The following is a 23579-nucleotide window of genomic DNA, read 5'->3' as shown; positions in this document are numbered from 1 at the left end:
CACAATGGTACTACTGAACGAAAAAATCAATACATCTTAGAAATTGCATGAGCTCTTCTCTTGTCAGCCTCGGTTCTAAAGGTTTTCTGGGCAGAAGTTATTCACGCAACTATTTATCTGATCATATTATGCCTTCTGCTATCTTGTCTGGATATCCCCCTTTTGAAAAACTATTTGCTCAACCCCTAGACTATTATATTCTTTGTGTTTTTTGTTGCACTTGCTTTGCTCTGTTGTCAATATATGAACGAAATAAATCTTCAACCAAAGCAATTAAATGTTGTTTCTTGGGCTATCTTGACCACCAAAAGGGATATAGATGTTATGACCACGTGACTAAGGAGCTTTATGTATCCTAACAAGTGGTATTTTCAGATCATATCCATTTTTATTCCCCTCCACCTACTACTGACTCTTTTTCTTGTCCCTTTCTTTGAGGATGTTTCTCCTTTGTCTAAATGTTTACCCATACCTCCTACAGATGGTTTGATTGTAGAACATTCAATTGCTGTTAATGAACCAAGTCAGGCACCTGCACCTGCTGCTCCTGTAAATGTGCCTTATGTCTGCCACAATACTCGTGTACCTGTCTTGCCTGCTCGTTTTGTTGATTATGGAACCCTTTTGCCTAAGCATCGAACATTTCTTGCTTATGTTCACTCTTACTTTGAGCCACAAACTTATGAGGAAGCTATCAAACAGCCTGAGTGGCAACATATTATGGTAGAAAAATTGAATGACCTTGACATAATGCATGCTTGGGATCTTGTTCATCTTCCCAAAGACAAAAGTGCCATTGGTTGTGTACAAAATCAAAACTAAAGCTGGTACGACTTGTGGCTAAAGGTTATAATCAACAATTTGGGATTGATTTTGCTAGAACCTTTGCTCTTGTTGCCCACATGACTACAGTTCATACTCTGATTTATGTGGCTATTATTGGCCAATGATCTCTATATCAACTTGATGTAAAAAATGCATTTCTTAATGATGATCTTGTAGAAGAAGTTTATATGAAGCTGCCTCTTGGGATTTCCGATCCTGACAATAGAGTCTATTGACTATGACGCGCACTCTATAGACTTTAACAAGCTCTTCGTACTTGGTCTGAAAAATTTAGTTATGATATTGTCTTTGCAGGTTTTCGACAGAGCCATCATGACACTGCTATGTTTATCTCAATCACACCTAGAGGACGTGAAATTCTCCTATACCATTTATCTAATCAAGTCCCAAGTTAGTCAAGCTTTTTTAGATGAACGATTTGGGATTCTTAAAATATTTTTTGGCCTGGAAGTTTCTTATTCTCCTAGTGGATATTTACTTTCTCAACTTAAATATGCCATAAATTTTGTTTCTCGAGCACGTCTAGCTAATGACACAAAGTATGTTGATATATCTACTGAGCTGAATATCAAACTCCATTATAAGATGGTGAACTCCTTCCTGATCCTACATTTTGCAAAGCAACTTATTCGAAGCTTGATTTATTTGACTATTTCCCGATCAGACATTGAGTGCCTCTCACTTTGTACACTTGGTAATCGTTTTACATATTATTCGTTATATTTGAGACATGCTTGATCGTGTTATGTTGTTCTCTTTATCTTCCATTCTTGATTGATTCTGATTTTGTGGGGCACTACCGATCAGAAGTCCACATCAGGTTTTTGTATTTTTCTTGGTGACTCTTATTTTTTGGAAGAGTAAGAAGCAAAAACGTATTACCTAGTCCACAACTGAAACTAAGTACCGAGCCATGGTTCAAACAACGACAAAGATTGTTTGGTTTTGCTGGTTATTAGCTGACTTGGGTGTAAAACATTCTACTTCCACTCCCTTATATTGTGCTGATAAAAGTGTCATTTATATTACTAAGAATCCAGAATTTCATGAGCACACCAAGCATATTAAAGTAGATTATCATTTTGTTCGACAAGAATATTTAGCTGCGACAATCTTTCTGCCATATATTTCATCTTCCGCATAACTTGTTGACTTCTTTATGAAGTCTCATAATGCTCATCGTTTATTAAGCCTTGTTTCCAAACTCTCAATCATTCGCTTCTAACCATCATGAGTTTGAGGGGGACTGTGGAATTGTATATATTTTTTTTACCTTTTTTTTTGTATATCATGCAGCTGTATAATTTTCTTTCCCTTTTTTGTATACCATCTTTGTTAGGGGTGGCAATGGACCTGGACCTGACCCGAGACCTGCAGGGTATACTTGACATGAGTTGGGTATGTGTCTAGCATTTGGACACGGCGGGTCAGATCGGGATCCAAAACTTGGACCCCAACACTATTTAGGTTCGGGTCCGAGTCCGGGTCCGACTAGATCCGACCCGTACCCATAAACTGCTAGAGGTAAAATAGTTTATTTTAAGCGCTATTCATTTGGGTGTATTAACGATCGTATATAATTAGAACTAGTAGTCACCTTTAGCTATTAAAGGACAAATCACACTGCTTGAAATCTAACAGTGGGTGATTGTGATATTATTGCCAATAATGCGGGTATATGATGGTAAAAAAAAAAAAAGGGAAAAAAGAAGAAGAAGAAGAAGCTCATAATGAGGGTGACAATGGACCCAAGACCTGACGGGGTAGATCCGAGACCTTATGGGTATGGGTCCAATTTTTTAACCCAAAGGGTCCGGGTCCTTAACCTGGACCTAAATCTATTTGGGTTTGGCTCGGGTCCAGCCGGACCCTACCCATACCCGACCTATTGCCACCCCTAATCTCTGTATACATATATAGGGTCTTTTCCCACAAGTTCAATACAAAAAATATGGTTTCTCTTTCACACCCAAGCCGTAATTTGTAAAGTTGAATTGTCGAGGCTTCTCATTTCTATGAACAAAATTCAAAAAATAAATTTTCTAAACTTTTAATGTGATCAATGTACATTTCTATATCTATTGGTTGGGGATAACTATGGCTTCTTGTAACAAAAGTAAATGGTCTTATCCCTTTTCTAAGACTGGTTGTCAAATTGTTGAGACAACTTATTTTAATTGCTTGAACCAGGTTGACAACTAATTATTTCTTCAGCAAAGTATCCAATAGAGTTTTGAAGATAATGATCAGGGATAATCTATCTTTTAAGCCTTGTTTTGGTGATAAAAGCATCATATCAATTTGGGTGCGGGAGTCAAGGTTTAGTTAAAAACCCTAATGATCTGGCGTGGCTTTTTGTCTTAAAGGAAAATGTCATATATGGGGTCACAACCCCTTTCAGAATCATTAAGGGGATGAAGACATTCCAATTAATATAAGTGGGTTTACATTTTAAGTTTTTATTTCACTCGAGGTACTTACTCAAATAATCACCTACTTGCTCAAAGTTCCCAACCATAAACAAGGGCTATTTAGATATTTTAAAATATTTTTGAAGAAGTGCATGATTGAAAAAGGATTTCTAATATTAATCTTTTGACCCTAATGATTTTTTAAGAGATTTTGAATCCTCGAATGATATTTTCCCTTTGCTTATCAAAAAGTCACTATGGCCAATGTTGCCATGTCTTTGCATGGAACTAATGTTTGAAAAAACATTGATCTTGGTTTGAATTGGATTAGGCTGATCCAGATTGAAGATCAGTGGAATTGATCAAGTTCTTGGTCAAAATAGAGAATTGGTGGAATTAATCTGGTTCTTGGTTGAAATCAAGAATCTACTGCCTCCCTACAGAACTTGCTGGTTTTTTGACAGAACCAGCCAGTTTTGTCAAGGAATTAGGTGATCGAGCTTAACTGAATTCCCCAATTCCCATATTATTATTTTTATTTTTAATTGGTGAATTCACTCTGTACGTTGATCCAAATTGATTTACTAGATCCAGACTAATTTCCCGAACAGTCTAATTTCCTAGATGGCTAGTTCACCCATGCTACCCCGATTTTTAAACTCATGGAACACTTGAAGGCATGATCTCTACTGTCCATCAACGAGAAGAAATAGGTAAACCTTGACGCAACCAAGAGTAAGAATCTTGGTTAAGCTTGATGATGGTGGATACATGCTTTATCTGCAATTTACAAGTCAAAGTAGGGGTGGCAGCAGGTCGGGTACAGTTCGGGTCTGACTCGGACCCAGACCCGAATAGTATTCGAGTCCAAAAGTTGGGTCCATACCCATACTCGTTAGGTCTTAGGTCTAGTCGAGTCTATTGCCACCCTCACTATGAGCTTCTTTTTTCTTTTTTTTGCTTTTTTTTTACAATCATATACCAATATTATTGGGAACAAGATCACAATCACTCGCCATTATATTTCAAAACATCTGATTTGTTGTTTAATAGCTAAAGGTGACTACGAATTCTTATTGTATACAATCCTTAATACATTCAAATAAATAGGATTTGAAGTATTCTATCTCCAACAGTTTAAGGGTATGGCCCAGGTCCAATCGGACCCAAACCCAAATAGTATTTGAGTCTTGGTTTTTGACGGATCCGCCCCGCCAGGTCTAAATGTTGGACCCATACCCAAACCCATGTCGGGTAAACCCCATGGGTTCCGGGTCGGGCCTGGGACCATTGCCACCCCGATGTCAAAGTGAAACCTCAAAATTAATTCTTTTCTTGACAATATGCTCCCCGAGGTGCTGCAAATCTTTCCGCTTCTTCTAAAGTCTAAATGTCCCGCACGAATGCCCTCGAACGTTAGCAACGTTCATCAAAGATTTTCTGGTTCTCTTGCTAAACCGGACGAATTTCACCGAAACACTGTACCGAAATTTCGCTTCCAACTACAAAGTCATCAAAGAACACGAAGGAACGGGGTGGGCATAATTTTGACAGCAAATTTTCAAGGAACACAGCCTTGTTGGGGAACCACGGTTCAAAAGAAACCAGACTTCTGGAAAATGGAGCATGCTCATAAATAAGTTGGTTTCCATGTTTTTTTCTCTCTTCCATAGTTTTGGTTAAGTGGGTTTCTCTCTCATGAAGATTTTCATGCACCCTGAGCGAAAATGTGGAGGTGCTGCTTAAAACTGAGGCGACCCATATTGGGTTTTCGCCTCAATGGTTCTGGGTATTGCAAGAGATGGTTTTCTAGTAATTCACTTAGATTTGCAGCTCTTTGGGGAAATGGAGACTATGGGAGACTGGGTTTAGGCTCTCTGATGTCTCAATGGGTTCCCACTGTGTGCAAAGCTTTAGAAAGAGAGAACCCATGTGCTATTGCTTGTGGTGGGGCTCATACTCTGTTCTTAACTGGTATCTCTCTCTCTTTTCTAGTCCATCAAAATGCGTCACCAGATGGTTTTCTTGTCAGGATTTGTAGTTTTTAGTGTGCTTAGTGAGATCACCATAGGAGTCTGAATTCTTGATTTAGGATGTGAATTGTGGTCTCATTGTTGAATGTTTTAAGGTAGGCATCTCATTTTAACTGATATTTTTATTCTTTTGACATTGAGTATTTGATTTCACCAATGAGGGGACTACTGGACTGGGCATGTCCAGGTCCAGCAAGATGCTTTTAGACATCATTATTTAGTTGCTCATATGGTGTCATTCTATTATTGTTATGATATTTCCACACTTTTTGAATGATAGGTGGATGAATTTAACCAAATTATGCTTGGTTGATTTATTTTGTTCCTTATTTTGTTTTTGTCATGAATTCAGCTGCAATGTGATTTCATTAAGATGGTATCTCTGGCTATATCACTGCATATGGTTTTGTTTTGAGTTCTGTAAAGTGGACAGGCTATGAGCTATATCTTCCCTCTTGAACAGACACAGGGCGCGTTTTTGCTACTGGTTTGAATGATTTTGGACAGTTGGGAATATCCGCGGCTGTGAGCCATGCTCTTGTACGTTTATGCTTCTCCTTGATTGGTGGTATCTCATTTTAGTTTCATGCAGCAATATTCCTTTTCGTGCAATAATAATCCTTTGCAGCCCACTATGCTGGATCTAACTTTACTGGAGATGACGTCCCTTAGTTTTATTTGTGTCTTGAGTGCCAGTATAAGTAAGAATATCTCATTTTGTTTTATTAGTATCTTAAGTGTGTCACTATAAGGAACATCTCATTTTGTGAGGACAGCATGTTGGTTTGCTCAATGTCGATGTCTGGGAATATTTTGACCTCATGAGTAACATGTCATCTCAACGAATCAAGTATTCTATCACGAGTTAGATTTAATGAAGAGATGTTGTTGGCTTGAGAAGTAAAAAAGGAGGAATTGTTGGTCTCAATTCCTAATATGCTTATATTTTGAATTGCATTGGCAATATTGTAAAAAATCATTGTTTTCTGCTGCATTGAGTAATATTGTGTGGAAACATTGGCTGGATATGGGATATATGGCTTTCTAAGATTCAGGGATCACCAATAACTATGAAAATGTATCCTGCAAGCTTTTTCTTTCTGTACCTTCGCATTTTTATGTTTGTTTGTACTAATTTGGATCATCACCAGGAGAAAATTTATTCGGAAATTAAGTTGTGTAGGCCTAGAACTAGAACCCTTGGTTGCTAACTATTCTTGAATGTTCAATATCGCTTTAGCTTTCAATTTGAAAAAATCACAGACCAGCATGGGCAATGTACTAGTAGACATTCTCTCTTGCAAGTGTCGTAGAAAGTTCACTGTTTACACAAGCCTGCTTAGTGCTTAATTATAGTAACATCATCGACTAGAGCTTCTTTTTTTTTTTGGGTAAGTATTGACTAGAGCTGTTGCAACACATTTTTATGCTGCATGCTGGCATTAGCTTAATATTTCTTTTTCTTTTGTCACTTATCAAACTAGTTATCAGTTGACCTATCCAATAACTTGACTTCCGTCTAATAGTTCTTTTTCTTTTGTCACTTATCAAATTGGTGGTTGGTTTGCTTGTCCGAATTACTTTTTTAAGATTTTATTGAACTGGCTATATATGCACAGGAACCTCTTGAAGTTGTTAGTATTCCTGAGAAAGCTGTCCAAGTATCAGCCGGTTCTCATCATTCTGCTGCCATCACAGGTAAGATTTGGTGCTCTCTAATATTTGCTTCATTCTCTCTTTATTCGTTTGGAGAAATTCGATAACTTTTGATGAGGATTGCCATTTTATTTTGCTGTAAATGGTTTCTAAGAAAATTGTTTAGAGTGGTGCTTCAATTTCTTAGCAATAAGTGTTTCATTCTATGTAGGCTATGTGATAGAATACAGTTTCTGTGTGTTGTTCTCCACCTTCTCCTTATTCAAAAGAAATAGATGTCTCTCTCACTCCTTAACGAGCTTTAATTGATTGAAAACAGTTAAATGAGATCAGCAAGATGCTGCTCACATTTACAAGTAGTTCACAAAAGTTTGATTAGATGGTAGCTTCGGCCCCGTGTCTAAGTAGAGTTGATACCATTAAAAATGACTATAAATGGCAAGTTTCCTTCAATGAATTCTCATTCTGATGCAGGAGAGGTATGGGTGAGAGAAACAATAGGAGAGAAATGAATGTGTAGGTAAGGCTTTGGGTTTTTGATGAAAACAGTGAATGTTTTCTCTTTTATAAGGTTCATATTCTCTCTCTAGTAAGAGATAGTGAAGCACCAACTTCACGTAAATTTAAGGTAACATTTTCTATTATATTTATGATTTATTTTGGTGCGGGATGATCATGCATGTACTTCATTACCCAATCAATGTTTAATTATACCGATTGGATGATGATTTTGTAGTGAGAGATGTTTATTTTCAATTGATGTTTATAGTATCATACCAGTTAGAAAGACATCAGTATTTTGTAACTGTGGTTTTGTACAGGTCTTTTGAGTATGCAACTCAAGGACTCAAGAATTTATTTTCGATCCGGTTGTATACTGGGAGTATACTCGCCGGAATCCATTTGTACCTCGGAATTTTATCGAGACGGGGGTGTTTAACACTTCGAAGAAAACGAGCTCCTCTCGTGCCTCCAGATGCCCCGTTTTTTGGTTCCGTATTGAGAGTTCATATGGTAAACCACGGTGGGGCCCCCTTATTAACAATTTCAAAGTGTTAAACGGAAGTTTTTTTGGAGATATCTATTGATGACTCGTTAATTATGAGGACCAGGATTGTGTAAGACTAGATTCTGGATTTGCACTGTCACTTTGTATTACCTCTGAATCCTACTCCGATTCCTACGGGAATCAAACCGGTACTAAGAGTGTTTCGGTTTCCAGATATAACCTCTGAAACATGCTCTGATTCCTATGGGAGTCTAAATTGTATTAGGAAGGTTTTGGTTCTTTTCCTTGCACTATCCCGGACTAATGGAGGTGCTGCATAAATTTTTCGGGTATTGAGAAAGTGAAGATTTATTCACTGACAATAAGGCTCATTAAACATAAGTAAGGCTTATAAAGCGACAGTCAGGCTCATCAAGCATATGTAAGGCTTATGAAGTGACAGTCAGGCTCATCAAGCGTATGTAAGGCTTATGAAGTGACAATCAGGCTCATTAAGTGTATGTAAGGTGTATGTAAGGCTTATGGAGCGACAGTCAAGCTCATCAAGCGTATGTAAGGTTTATGGAACGTTTGTCAGGCTCATCAAGCGTCAGTCAGGCTCATCAAGCGTAAATAAGGCTTATGGAGTGTCGGTCATGCTCATCAAGCGTATGTAAGGCTTATCGAGCGTCTGTTAGGCTCATCAAGCGTAACGAAGGCTTATGGAGCAACAGTCAGGCTCATCAAGCGTAAGTAAAGCTTATAAAGTGTCTGTCAGGCTCATCAAGTGTAAGTAAGGCCTATCAAGCGTAAGTTAGCTTATCGGGCATCAGTTAGAATTATGACCGTGTGTCGAATTATCTATTATGCGTCAAGGATTATTGACTGTGCATCAAGGCTTATTGAGTCTGCATTGAGGATTGTTGACTGTGCGTTAAGCTTATTTATCTCAGGCTATTTATCGATTGTAAGTCAGATTCTATGGATTGAAAGTCACACTATCAATTGTAGGTCAGACTATCGAGTGTAGGTCAGACAATCGACTGTAAGTCAGATTATCGACCGTAAGTCAAACTATCGACTGTAAGTCAGATTATGGGCAATAAGTCAGGTTATGGACAATAAGTCAGACTATCGACTGTAAGTCAGATTTTGGATTATAAGTCAGGTTATCAATTGTTAATCAAGTTATCGACCGTCAGTTAGGCCATCGACGGTCAGTAAGGCTATCGACTGTCAGTTAGGCTATCAACCGTCAGTGAAGGTATCGATCGTCAGTTAGGCCATCAACCGTCAGTTAAGCTATTGATCATCAGTTAAGCTATCGATCGTCAGTCTGGCCATCGATCGTTAGTGAGGCTATCAACCGTTTGTTAGGCTATTCATCATTTGTCAGGTTATCCACCATCTCTAAGCATATCAATTTTGAAGTATTGATCCACGAGATGACTGTTGGAAAATCATTAAAAGTAATAACCCAGGATTTTGTAAGGTCAGATCAGTTCTGAAGATGCAAGTCATTTAAGATGGTAGCAGAGGTTCCAATTTATTTATAAATTGGATGATTTTTTGTAGACTTCGAAAGAAGCAAAGGCCTTATGCTTAAGTGACTGATGTATATCGTTTGTTATGATCTCCAAAGTCCGTGTTGTAGGGGATGATCTGAAGAGCTGCCAAACATGTTCAATTTTGAAGCTTGTTTTTGGGACCTATAGAATGGTGGGGGTGACATTGTCTTATACAAGGACTACCCCATCACTGTTAAGACTTTTGGCATAGGGACATTGAATTAAATTCACGTCCGGTGAGGTCCTTATGCCCTCGATATCAAGAGATATTTTTTTAATTGCGTTTACGCCTTAGAAGACATGTTTGGTACTAGATTTCTAGTAAGGCTTCCTAACTTTAAGAGGCCCAAACTTGGACCTAGTTCTCTTATGTGTGTTTTTGTGGGCTATGCTGAGCACAACAATGCATATAGACTTCTGGACCTGGAGTCAAACGTGGTAATAGAGTCCAAGGATGCAGAATTTTCTGAACACACATTCATTCGTGAGCAGGATAATGAATAAGAAGCTCGACAATGTAAATGTAAAGTTGGTGAGCGTGAAAACCCTAAGCACTTAGAACTCAGGAGAGGCTAGAGTATCAGGAAGCCAACGTTTTTGGTCCTGATTTCCAGTTGTACCTTTTGGAAGAAGATCCTAAAACTTTCAAAAGGCCATGTCCTTGGTGACGCTCCTTTATGAAGGAAGGTAGTCAACGATGAGATGAAATCAATATTGGAGAATGATACTTGGATATTGACATATTTACCTCATGGTGCTAAGCCCTTAGATTGTAAATGGTTTTTCAAAAGGAAAATAAAGGTGGATGGTACCATTGAACATGTAAAGCAAGATTGTTTGCGAAAGGGTTTAAACAAAGGCAGGTGTTGATCTTTTTGATACCTATGCACTTGTTGCTTGTATTCTACCATTCGAGTTCTCCTTATCTTGAACTCTGTATTCCATGTCAAAACTTTTTTTCTTCATGGTGAATTAGATGAAGAAATTTATGTTGATCAACCTAAGGGGTTTGTCCTTAAGGAACAAGAGCACAAGTTTGCAAACTTGTGAAATCCCTATACCGTTTGAAGTAAGCACCCAAGCAATGGCATAAAAATTAAATAGAATTATTTTATCACACGGATTTCAGATTAGTGATGCTGATACGTGTGTGTACACTAGGGTTTGTGATAGTGCAGTAGTTATAATTTGCCAATGTGTAGATGATATTCTCATACTAGGCAGCAATATTACATGCATCAAGGACACAAAGAACTTATTATCTTCTGAATTTAATGTGAAAAACATGGGGCTAACAGATGTGATACTTGGAATTAAAATAGTGAGACATCCGACTGGCTATGTTTTAACTCAGAGCCACTAGATAGAGGAAGTGCTCAAAAGCTTTGATCACTTTGATTCCAAGCCAGTTTCATCACTTTATTATGCTCACATTAAACTTAGAAAGAATTGTGAAGGTCCTATATCCTAATTTCACTATACCAGAGTCATTGGATGTATAATGTATACAATGTCATGCATTAGACCAGATATAGCCTTTACTGTGGGTAAATTGGGTAGATATACGAGTAACCCAGGTCAAGATCATTGGAATGCAGTCAAGATCATTGGAATGCTGTCTATAGGGTATTAAGTTATCTCAAAGGAACCATAAACTATGGCCTACATTATGTGGATGAACCCGCTGTATTGGAAGGTACAGTGATGTTTTCAGGATTCTTATGAATCTGTGACTTTCAGGTGTACCTCCACTTGTGGTTGGGGTGTATTTTATGGATTCTAAGAGGAAGACTTGTATCTCCAAATGATTGGAGAAAATTGCCTTGGAACCCATTGTGTGAAGGCTAAGTGGCTAAGGACCTTGTTGGTAGACGTACCACCTGTTCATGGCCCAGGCCTGCAGTCTCATACGGTGTGACTGTGAAGTTTTATATACAAAGCGAATGGTTAGGGATTTACTTCGAGAAATCCAATTATACTCACTTGAGGCACAATCAGTTGAGACTTATGCTTGAAATGGAGTCATAGTTGTACTCCATATCAGCGATACCTAGTACTGGGTAGAATTTTGAGAAAAACCTTGCAAAGAACCAAGTCTGGAAGAAAGCTAGAGGGATGGGATTAATCCCAAATGAATTTTTGCTACAGGATGATGGGAATCCTACCTAGGATAAGGAGATCCCAAGTCCAAGGTTCAAGGGGAAAACAAGTCGCTCGTGTGATGTCTGATGGTTGTGGGCTCCACAAAATTTTTATATTATGGAAATTTATAAAATTTCTACCCCATCCCTAGCTGTGTGGTATATTTACTGCAATGAATCGAGAGGTTGAGCTTCACTCTTAATGATTCCATTTGCCTGAATGATGTAAGGCCTAGGATGGCGTGTCGCACTGCTGGACATCTTTCATGGATTCACCTATATGAGTGTGGAAGTGGAGGCCGCTTTCTATGGGAATTGGGCATTCTCTAGAGCACTCATGAAAACAGGATTGGCGCAGGGCCTTAAAAGCGCAAGCCCTTTAGAAAACCACAGTTTTTTAAAGAGAATGTGTGGTATGTGGGAGGCCTATCAATAAAGAACACAGTTCAAGGTGTGTCCACTCATTGTTCTGAGATATGTTTCGCATAATACTACGTGAAGGTTCAAGTCCAAAAGACACCTTCACTTATGCATTCGTCTTTCTTGATATGTTTGTGAGAGAGATCTGTTGTTTTAAAACAGGTGGGGGATTGTTAGCTTTTTGCTAAAAATGTGTTTCAAAACAACATTATTCGGCTGTTGTCATATATGGTTCTTTGTGGTCCTGTTAGACCACACCCACTTTTCACCTAACTTTTACACCACATTTCTCTTGCATTTATTACACCTTTTGTCATGTTGACATTACCCTAACCACAAGCCTCCCCTTTTGAGCCACGTAACTTCCCACTTGGCCTCTCTCTCTTATCAAGTGCCTCTCTTTCTCTCTCTCCTCTTGCCACATCACTTGCATGATATTAAAATATTCATTTTCCCTTATAAAAGGGCCTTTAGGATGAGATAGAAAGTGATGAGATCAATGGGATGCAGGAGACATACGGGTGAGAGAAACGATAGGACAGAAATGAAAGTGTGGGTAAGGCTTTAGGTTTTTGATGAAAACAGTGAACGTTTTGTCTCTCATAAGGTTCATATTCTCTCTCTAGTAAGAGATAGTGAAGAACTAGCCTCGCTTAAGTTTCAGGCACCATTTTCTGTTATATTTATTTATTTTGGCACGAGATGGTCATGCATGTGCTTCATTACCCAATCGATGTTTAATTATACCAATTGGATGATGATTTTGTAGTGAGAGGGATGTTTATTTTCAATTGATGTTTATAACATCATACCAATTGGAAAGATACATCAGCAATTTGTAACTGCGGTTTGTATGGGTCTTCTGAGTGTGCAACTTAGGGACTCAAGAATTTATTTTCGATCTGGCTGTATCCTGAGAGTGTACTCATCAGAACTCGTTTGTACCTCGAAATTTTACTGAGATGGGGGCGTTTAACGTTTCGAAGAAAGCGAGCTCCTCTCGTGCCTCCTGATCCCTTGTTTTTGGTTTCGTATTGGGAGTTCATGTCCACCGTGATGTTGGAGACCCCCAAGGCTCCGACACGTTTCTTTTTGTTTGGTGACAAAGACCTCTAATATTCCAAATGATGATCGTCATTGGATTTTGTGCTTACAGGTAGAAAGATTTTGGGGGTAGACCTACATGGTTGTCTATTAGAATGGGAGGGGTTATCTAAAGAGCCAGATTTTCAATTAGTTGACATCACACGAAAGTTAACTAGTTTCCTATTAACTTTAAATCTTTGTTTGTTAATTACCTGTGCTGGAAAACCAACTTTCTCTCTAAAGGCTGCATTCAGATCAGTTGCTTCGCCTTTGCAGACGAAGCCCTGGACTTAAGCATAACATCGATAGTGGGTAATCCTCTCTCCCCTCTTGTGAGCTCTACAGAATTCTCTAAGAAGAAGGACTTTTCATTAGATTTCAAGTCCTCTTCTAGATTTTTTGAGTTGGGAGGCTTTGGAATCCAGTGATCTTGTTTGTTATGCTGTCTGGAGCATGGAGGCACATATTGATCCTGCGGTGGGGCTGGAAGAGTAGGAGCAGGTGGCATGCGTTGCATGCGAGTAACCAGGGGGGAAGAGCCCCACTTGAGGGGTGGAAGGTATTGAGAGCCATTCTCAGTTGTATAGGAGGGGGACTAGGACATCAAGATCCGACTGCATGATACTCTGATTTTGTCATGGGCAGCAGCAGAGTGGCAAAGTAAGGCTGGTCTTGTGTAAGGGGAATGAAGTATCAGAGAAAAAAAGAGAGGGAGAGGCTATAGTTACTCGAATTGTATATTGAGGTTGTTATTCTGGTTCGGAATGGTGATTCCCTAGTTCCCATGATGAAACACGACTCTGGAAGATAGGAATTCGAAGTTCCTTGATATACATTTCAGATTATTTTTTGAATCTTGATTCCTAGAAGCTTGGAATTTAGATTCCATATTGCAGAATTTGCGATTCATAGTTGCACCAAAATGCGATTCAACATGTGCGAGACGTTGATTCCAATTTCCTAAGAATCGTGAATCCATGTTTTTGGGAAGCTCGATCCATATTGTCAAAAGGCATGGTTCGTAGATGCACTAAACAATGTTCCAATCGACATCAAATCAAGCTCCAATGGCACATAATCAAGATTCAAATGTAAATGTTGAATAAAATACATTCACATATTGTACGTTGCCGGAGGAGCTCCAAGAGTCCATTCTATGTTACTATAGGAGTTTTAGGGACCGTTTCATATGATATTATATTTTTGTACAAGGTTAAATACCCATGATTTAGGTTTCGGGATTGTGATGTGAGAGCCAAAAAGCCTTAATAAACTTTTGAGATGAATCCATGTACAATAATCTTTGCTAAGTTACCTAATAAATTTATCAATCTATAAATCACGTAGTAGGTGGCAACCCCATCTCAAGGTTATATGTTTGGGCGGCAGCCCAAACATCTAGGAGCGCTAACAAAAATGTCAATCCGCATAATATGGTTGCCCTTGATAATTGTACTAAAAATGCGGACTCCAGATTTCAAGCTTGTAAAAAATGTAAAAAGTTAAATCTTTTCTCGCAAAATACTTCTCTCATATACCAGAAGGGATTGGTGTAGGATTCATGAATGGTGTGAATTTTGAATCCAAACCAATGGGGACAACAATTCCAATAATGTAGGAATCACGATTCCTATTTGATCGGATCGCGATTTCGTAAGCCATTGAATGGTGTGGGGTCATATGCGATTCTTAAAAGGTAGGAAACTCAATCCCAACATGATGGGATGCCGATTCCTGCCGATGGGAATCACGGTTTCTATTTTATTGGATTGTTATTCTGATTATTGAGAATCACACCCCTAGTGATTTTCATTATACGGGCGGCGATTCCAAGATTAAGATTCATCTGGCACACGTGATTCTGCGCTTTTGATTCCTGAAGCGAATTAGAATCACAAGCGTTTCCAGCAACTACAGGAGAGAGATAGGGAAAGGAATAAGGGGGAACTGGAGCCCGTAAAGGTCTTGGATGTAAGGGGTAGTGGAAGAATGGAACTTTTAGGAGGGGCAGCGGTGGTATGACATGAATAGGGAGAGGTGGTCTGTAATTTGGACAAAGGAAAGAGGTTGGGATATTGAAGGGAAAAGAAGGGGAGGGTGGAAGAATGGAAGAACTTGCAATTGAGCTTGGGGCCTGGAGTGGGGGAAGAACAATAAAGTGGGGGGATTCCAGGTGCAGTTGATCTGGTAGTTTGGTTTGGGAACGATTGGATTGGAGCGGGATCGACGTGGATGAGAGGTTTAAAGCAGTGCCTACGCAGCATATCCGGGTGACTTAGGTTCTGCTCTGAAGGTCTCACATGGTCCCTACTTCCTATGCTGCAGATTATCTATGATTGGGTTGGGCAAGGGTCGGGGTGTGAAAAAATGAGATGGTGGCTAGAGAAAAGATTTAAAGAGGGTTCCTTTTATGAAGGTTTTTGAGTTAACATGTCGAGGAGATCCTATCCATCCATTTCGCATTGTAGGTCATGGTTGGCTTGAACGAAGGGATCTAGCTTTGGGTTTAAGCATGCTTCAGTATTAACTATGCCCGTTAATGAAGGCTCTTTGAACTGGGCACCAAGTACAACATGGCTCATGCGGACTGGCGGCGTGTCGTCATCTTCACTTCCCATGGGTTTGTCTCTCTTTTCTCATGGGGGGCCCTTTCAGTTGATGGTGAGAAAGGAGGTGGTGTATTGAAGCTTTTAGGAGGACAGGCAGTGCAATTAGTAGCGATGGGGTGTTGGGCATTGTTTTCGATCAGGTTTGGGAGGATGTGGCTTGGGTATTGCGGGTACAATTGTCATTTAAGAGGGATGGTGATGGGCAGAAGCTGTCAAATCGTCAATTAAGGATGGCAGGGCTTCTGTTATGTTTACCTCAATGGTGTCAGGACTCAGGGCTGCAATTATGATGGGTCCCATTCGAGATCGGCATTGATGAGTAGGAGCTAGAGCCTTGATAGAGCCTATATAGTTCGGAAAAAGCTTTGATGATGAGTGGGAGCTAGAACCTTGAGGAACGTGGGGGTTTGCCCAAGAGGGTCTATTCGCATGCTCAGGAGTGTGCAGGCTCTCCAAGTCTGGGAATGTGGAGCAAAACTTGTGTGCACTCCTGAAGACCGTTTTGTCTCTGTCCATTGCTCTTGTTTTCTTACTGATCACCATACCTAATCTCTATTATGGTCCAGGGTTACGCCTTTTGAGATTTTGTGATCTGTAGTGTCTCTCTCATGGCAGCTAACATTGTTTGTTCTCTCCTACTGCATGAATAACTCTATTTTGAAAGCAAAGCCTCTGGAATGGATTATATTGGAGGCAGGTATGTTTGAGGGGTTTGAGGACTCGATTAGAATGGTAATTGAATTTATGGTTTGAATGCCAAAGGATCTCCAATGGTCTATTCCAATGGAAGGGAATGAGAGTAGAAATCTGCCATTTTGTAGAGGTCTACAGTGGATGGGCCCTGATTGAAGCTTGAACTCCTGCCATTTTTTTATGCCCTTAAGGTTGTTTCTTTGGGACTAGACCTTGACCAACAAACAGTTCTGCAGAGAGGACCGGCGTTCTTCTAGCTCTGTGTTCTGGCCCAATCAGATCTCAGCTTTGTTGGCTCCTGCTTGTAAAAGTGTGCCCCTGAATGAGTTCGTAACTCAAAAGGTGGCCTGGCTCCTGTTTTGGAATGTGAGAACCCCCTCCATTCTGGTATATGTTTTTTAGGTTTGGCTGTCTTGAAGAGTTTTGTCATCACGAGGTAGTTATGGATGGGTTGAAGGGAGGCTACGGAGAAATATGAAGTGGGTTTCTCTGGGGCTCGAGGATTAATTAAATGGGTGTGGTTGTAATAAAGTGGTGGTGGTTGTAGGCACCATATAAGACGATTATTATATTGAGTTTCTGTTACTGCCATTAATAGGGCTGCTCTGTGACAGATTAAACCAGTAGGAGAAAATTTCATTTGGGGATGGACAAAGGGAGGGGGTTTGGTTGACCTCCTTCTCTCCATAAGGAGAGGGGGGAATGAAGCTGATTGGGTTGGGGAAGTTGTGGTGAGCGTGACTAGCTGAAGAAAGGATGGTACGTGGGGAAGGAGAAAGGAAGGGGGAGGAAGAAGAGGACTGGTTATGATGTAGAGAGAGTGTACTCTAAAGCTTTTGGGACATTTACTGTCTCTATACTCTAATGTAAATAACTTGTAAAATAAATTAAATCTACTCATTCATTAAATCAAACACAAAAGAATATGTATGAGGCCAACCAAGCACTTTTTTTTGGGTAAGTGAGGGTCACCAAGCACTTAAAAAATAAATTAGCTTCTAGCAGCTAAGCACATTGTAGCACATAGCAAAAATTCCAAATACTAAAGAGTCTGACTTCTCTTTTAATTTCATTTTTTATTTATAATGTTAATTGTATGGAGAAGAAGAAAGTACATCATGTTGAAGAGGAAACCCCTTGACCATGCCTCTTGCCAAAAAATAGACTTACTGAGATGGTAATCCTATACAAAAAATGGGCTAGTGCAAGTACAAAAACCCTATCATAATAAAAGAAGCCATATAAAAAATCCCAATCACACTGGGTCACGAGATAGTTGAGAGTGCTCCATCTGTAGCCTGCTGATCCGCAAGGATGTTGGACTCCCTCCGGGTATGCCTCCATGAAATGGCTATATCTCGGCAAATGTGAGTAATCTCGTCAAAAATCGTTGCGAGGTACCAGGGGCAAGGTGAGGAGCCGGAGGCCCAAGTGATGATGTTTTGAGCATCTCTTTCGATGATCAGGGGTTGACCCCAAGAGGGATCGAAAAGTCTGAGTCCAGATAGGAGTGCCTTAGACTCAGCTAGCTGTTAGTCTGCGTGACCAATGGTCCTGGAGAAGGAAGAGAGAATATTCTTGAGGTGGTCTTGAAAAGTTCCACCCACACTTGCCGGGCCAGGGGTTACCGAGTGAGCACCTGTCGAAATTGAGTTTGGTCTATCCCTTAGGGGGAGGGGTCCAGACACAAGACCGAGAACCGTTAGGGGAGCGGTTGTAGATATGGTTTTTCCATTGGAGCAAGAAATTCGTGGAGGGGGTTCCTTTGAAATGCTTGTGGTTTGTAGCCCAGAACATGACTCCAGCAGTTATCTTATGGAAGAGGGAAGGAACCTCGGTTTTGACCCCACCCAAATGACCCAAATCAATGCTGCTATGAACTCCTTTCACAAGGCTTGCCTACTTTGGGCCACGGGATGTCAATGGAGAGAACGTAAAGGGCCGGGATGGAGGGAGGACTAACCCAATTGAGGCCGAAGAGTTGAAGCAGAGAATCCCACAAATTGTGAGCAAGTTTACAGTGGATGAAAAGGTGGGAGTTGGTTTCTTCATCCATGAGGCGCATTGCGCAGCGATTGGGGATAGGAACCCCTCAATGCTGGAGAAGGTTCACCGTGAGGGCCTTTTGCAAAATAGGTCAGGGCTTGAACTTTTGTGCCCCTACATTCCCTGGAACACCAACAAGATGTTCCTTTTTGCTAGATATCCACGGAATAGGTTTTCCACAAAGTGTACAAAAACCACTCTGTCGATCTTTAGTGTTGGGGAATTTTGCATATTTTTGTGCCAGATTATTGTTACTCGAAAAAAATGAAGAGATTGTTCTTAAAAAAGTATTAGACAATGAAACTTGCCCAAAGAACTGTTTTTTATTTCGATATCAAACCCAAAATCAAAAAGAAATTTCAATTTCTAGGTTCTAATCTCCTTGCCTTTTATAAGCCTAGATTATTTGATAAATCTTCATCCTAAATCCTTCAAAACATGACACAATATCAACTCGAGAACTTTTGTCTAAACCAAGTTGCACTGTGAAAGGGCCATGCAAAACACTGATCCCATAAATGGTGACAAGTATTCTGGTGTGCTCTTGAATTATGTCATATAGTGTAGTGGCTATATGAATCATTATGGTGATAGTATGGCACATTCTTGGAATCACTTGAGTCATTGCTCATCTTGAAGTTCACATTATCTTGCATGGTTATGAGATCAGTGTTTCAAACAGCGGACCGCCACCTAGGCGGTCCAGAAGGCCTGGGCGCATCGCCCAGGCCTAGGTTGGTATCCTCGGGCGCCCGCTTAGGCGGGTCTCCTGAACCCGCCCAAGGGCGGAACTGTCTCTCGTTGAGGCCATTTTTAGGTCTTTTTTTTTAATACTAAAGGGGCAAAACTGTGGGTTTTAGGTTTCAAATGAACCTAAAACCCATTAGAGACTATTTTAGAGAGCAAAAAACCCCAAAAAAAAAAAATTCAAAAAACCCCAAAAAAAAAAAATTTACTGGGCCGCCCAGGTTTTGGGCGCCGGCCTAGGCGCTGGACGGCCTGGACTCCCCCGACCGTCTAGGTACTGCCTAGTGTTTTTTGAAACACTGCATTAGATAAATGCAATTCTTGATAGGGTGGTAGTGTCTAGGACATCTGTATTTGTTGTGTTTATGATTCTTAGTGTCATTAATCAATTCACTAATTTGAATTTGGTTGTCCAAAGAAAATCTGTTTTTAATGTACTTAGGCATTTCTAGAAAGTTTTCCCATTAAAGCATAAATATGTTATTCTAGATGGTCACATGACCCTCAGACTTTGTCTGGGATTTAACATGCTTCAGAGAGGAAAAAATGACCTGCTTCCAGGAATAATGAGGGTCACATATTGGAAGTTTGTCACCTTGTGTTGGAGTCTGAGGTCAATGGTGCTGCATAATTGATTGGAGGAAAAGGGTGAGCCAATACGATAGAGAATTGGCAACTTGAACTAAGGAAAACAAAGCCAATATTGGGAAAGGAGGGAGCGAGAGATTTTTGTCATGGACATGTTTTTTTTCTACACTATAGAGAAACACTCCAAAATGACTCGTTTGCATACAGGGTTACTAAGGAACATAAGATCAATGGTTGCACATATACTCATCAACTGTTCTCACCTAAGGCATGTTTTTTTTTTATTTCCCCTATCTTAAGACAAATTCCATTTTACATTCGAGCGAATTATTGCTTGTAGTCTTTGTTGACTTCCTAGTTTCTTACCTTTCTTTGGGTAAATGGGCTTCCACATTTGGCATTGCACACATTCCTTGAAATGTCCTTCCATATTACATGGAGAAAGAATTAACCATGTAAAATAGTCTTTAAGATGATGATACCTGTTAGCCCGTTGTATTTGTTTGAATGAACAGCCTTGCTCCTGGGTATTTGAGGAAAAAAAAAGACTTTAATTAATGTCATGGAGTCTCTTTGAAGGGCACATCTGTTGGTATATAGAGGAACCTGCTTGTATTAGTAATAAAAGATTATGACAACTTCACATGCAAAAATGCGTTGAAAAGAGCAATTGTGACCTTCTGTACATACAAATATTGTTAGAATATGTGACTTTGATATTCATCATGCCAAACTCTGTTGATTGACTTTTCACATTTAAGAATGCTGCTTTGAGTTTCAATAACCACACATGGGTTTCAGTATTATGGGGATCCAAAAATGAATGTATATTCCTGTTTAATATATTATGAGATAGAAAAATATCATCGTACGATCTTGATTAGCCTAACCCATATTTGCAGTGGAATGTTGCGAATTTTTACGTTCTTTTTCTTGCTTTGAAATTTCTTTGGCAGTTGATGGAGCAGTCTACATGTGGGGAAATAATTCTAGTGGGCAGCTTGGCCTTGGAAAAAGTAACATTCTCAACTTTTACAAACATCATAGCATAGTATACCACAATACTTGTTGGCGGCCAGATGCTTTTATTATTGTGGCATTTGAAACAGTAATTTTTCTTTGTTACTGTATTCTCTATAGTTATTAATAAATAAGGTTTCTGAGGAGGACTTAAAACCCAATAAGGAAAGGATAAATGACAATATCAATATATGTGCAGAAGAGTTTTAGAAATGGAGGGCATTTGGCTTTCACTACATTTCCCACTGTTCTTGCACTGTGGTATGTGAAATACGGGGGTCCATTTTATTTTTTTAAATTTTTTTTACAGTAATCATCTCTAACGGATTTGAATAGATATTTTTTACTGAGGCAAAGAAAACAGAAAGGATGTTGAAAAATGAACAAGAGTCTCTGGCTCGATCCATCTAATTGGACTGAATGTATCTTCGTCAACTGCATTGGTTTGCTATTTCATTGAATGGTCTAGGTGTCCAAGGCCTTGGCAAAGATCCAGATTCCAATCTCTCAATAGGAAGCATATTTTAATTGAGGTTTCGAATTGTACTTTGAAGCTCACCATTTATGGAAACTGTACTAAATGGTCCAGAGTTGTCCTCAACCTTAACATGCAGTTTCCTACATACATAGGATGGGTTTCAGAAATCCCTCTTACATAGAATTACAAAAAGTTGTCCATGAAGAAGAAAGAAAAAGAACGAACTAACAGGGGTTGCAGAAATCTCTGTTGCACAGAATTACACAAAGTTGTCTACAAAGGGAAAAGAAGGAATTAAGCAGAAACCAAGAAAAGTTATCTCCAATAAGTGTAGCAATGGGTTTCAGAAATCCCTGTTGCACAGAATTACAAAAAGTTGTCTACAAAAAGGGACAGAAGGAAAAAAGCACAAACCAAGAAAAGTTATCTCCAATAAGTGTAGCCTAATACCATCCTTCTTTAACTTATCTCACAGTCAAGCATGTTTTCAATTGCTACAATGAAATGTCAGTATCATTATTTGCAAAATATTGGAATTGTTTTGCAGAGGCAATGAATATAATTTCTACCCCAACAAGGGTTGAAAGATTGATTGGGTTCAACATCAGAAAGATTTCTCTAGGCTCAGAACACTCGGTTGCAATCACAGGTTTGGAAATAAAGCCTTGAAAATTCCTTTGAGTGATGTATTTATTAAAAAGCATACATAGAACTGGATAAGGTCTCAGCCATATATTGTTTCTTTGTTAAGTGAGTTGAGCAAATTGTTTGGCCTTGTGGGAGCTAAATAGTCTAGTGGTCCTCTACCATAAATGTGTGAAGAAGTGACAATAGTCTTTTTCTTAATATCTCCCCCTTTTTTTTTTTGCAATTAACCATTTTATCTTCTTTTCTTATGTATGCAGATGATGGTCATGTATTGAGTTGGGGAGCTGGGGGATCTGGAAGACTTGGACATAGGCATCAGCCAAGCATGTTAGGTTTCTTCGGAAACATGAGGTTGGAAAGCGTGCATTACATTATTTGTGATACATGCACAGACACACATATGCATGTTATGTGCATGCATGTATCTATGCATTCACACACATCTGCGTACCAACACTATGTACAGTCATGAATAAATTTTATAAAATGAAGATTCCTTCTGCACCAATTTGACTTGTATCTCAGTCTGATGTTGGAAAGAGTGAGCAATAAAAGAAACAAGAAAAGAAAAATAAAAGTAAAAAATAAAAATTTGAGATAATATACCTTCTCCCTCGGTCTGCGAGTGTCCACCCCAAAAGATCTTTCCACAGGGTCAAAAAATCAATTCTTCGCCTTTATGTTTTCCTTGACCAACACTGACATATTTATATTGGTAACCTTAAATTCCTAACTTGTCTCATAAGAAATCCTAGTCACGATTATATTGTAGCCCTTCATCTTCTCAAAATTAAATTCTCAATTCTACCCCTAGATTCTTTAAAAAAAACCAAAAAAAAAAAGAAGATGGCAACAAACACTTAATAACTAAACAACCAAATCACCACAATTCCAATTTCAGTCACCTAGAAAAATATTAAAATAAAAAATAGAAAACCCTAGTTGTTTCATGCTCTTGAGGTTGGGAGAAGCCAAACCTCAAGCTTGGAGATTCAAGACATCCTTCTTGGGCCTTTTGGTTAGTTGGTGATTGAGTCCCACTCGGTACTTTTCCCACTTCAATGGACCAATTAATAAAACACTTCATGTGCAACTTGTGGTGGAATTCTAGGATATCGAGCATTATCTTGGTTTATCTTTCAAGCTTCTCGCTTAATTTATTCCATTAAAAAAAAATTCTACTAAACCTATCCATCCAATAAAACTTTACCTTGAAACTCAAGGAGAATGAGGTTGATACCTAGATCATGTGGATGCTCCAAAGGTCGTAGTTCTTGCCTCAAAACTTGCTAAATGTTTATGTATCAGCCTCTGAAGTCAGCTGTGGAGTGCAATTAAGCTCGAGGTTGAGATTTGGTGTTGGATCTAGTGGATTATGAACAACCTCTTCTTGGCAATCAATACTTTTTAATCATTGAATTGTTGATTTATTTCACCAATGTGGGCCCAAAAATCTTCCATCGAATTGATTTATGTTCTCTTTAATTTGTTGAGTCACAGTCTGCATGATCTGTGGTAGTATATCCTCGATCACTAGAGGGGGTTTTGGTGGCATTCTTATGAATGTATCTTTTGAGGATTTGATACTGTGAAAGAAAATA

General features: G+C 39.3%; 1 protein-coding gene across 14 annotated transcripts in view; it reads left to right on the top strand.

Moving 5' to 3' along the window:
* Positions 1–4809: 4809 nt before the first annotated feature.
* Positions 4810–23579, top strand: part of RUG1 (Regulator of chromosome condensation (RCC1) family protein) — a 43901-nt gene continuing 25131 nt past the window's right edge. For all 14 annotated transcript variants that reach the window (XR_016054535.1, XR_016054536.1, XR_016054532.1 and 11 more), the window contains exons 1-6: positions 4810–5231; positions 5754–5830; positions 6910–6988; positions 20789–20848; positions 21878–21979; positions 22236–22329. Coding sequence is in view for 6 of the 14 variants with exons in the window: in XM_006856591.3 (XP_006856653.1) it covers positions 4985–5231; positions 5754–5830; positions 6910–6988; positions 20789–20848; positions 21878–21979; positions 22236–22329 (659 nt within the window). In the remaining 8 variants the exon portion in view is untranslated. The remainder of the gene's footprint in view (positions 5232–5753; positions 5831–6909; positions 6989–20788; positions 20849–21877; positions 21980–22235; positions 22330–23579) is intronic.

This window comes from Amborella trichopoda, chromosome 4, assembly GCF_054954075.1.
Source record: "Amborella trichopoda isolate Santa Cruz 75 chromosome 4, AtrichopodaSantaCruz75HAP2 v2.0, whole genome shotgun sequence".
NCBI lineage: Eukaryota > Viridiplantae > Streptophyta > Magnoliopsida > Amborellales > Amborellaceae > Amborella > Amborella trichopoda.
The sequence above is the reverse complement of the archived record's forward strand: the minus strand, read 5'-3'. Positions and strand labels throughout refer to the sequence as shown.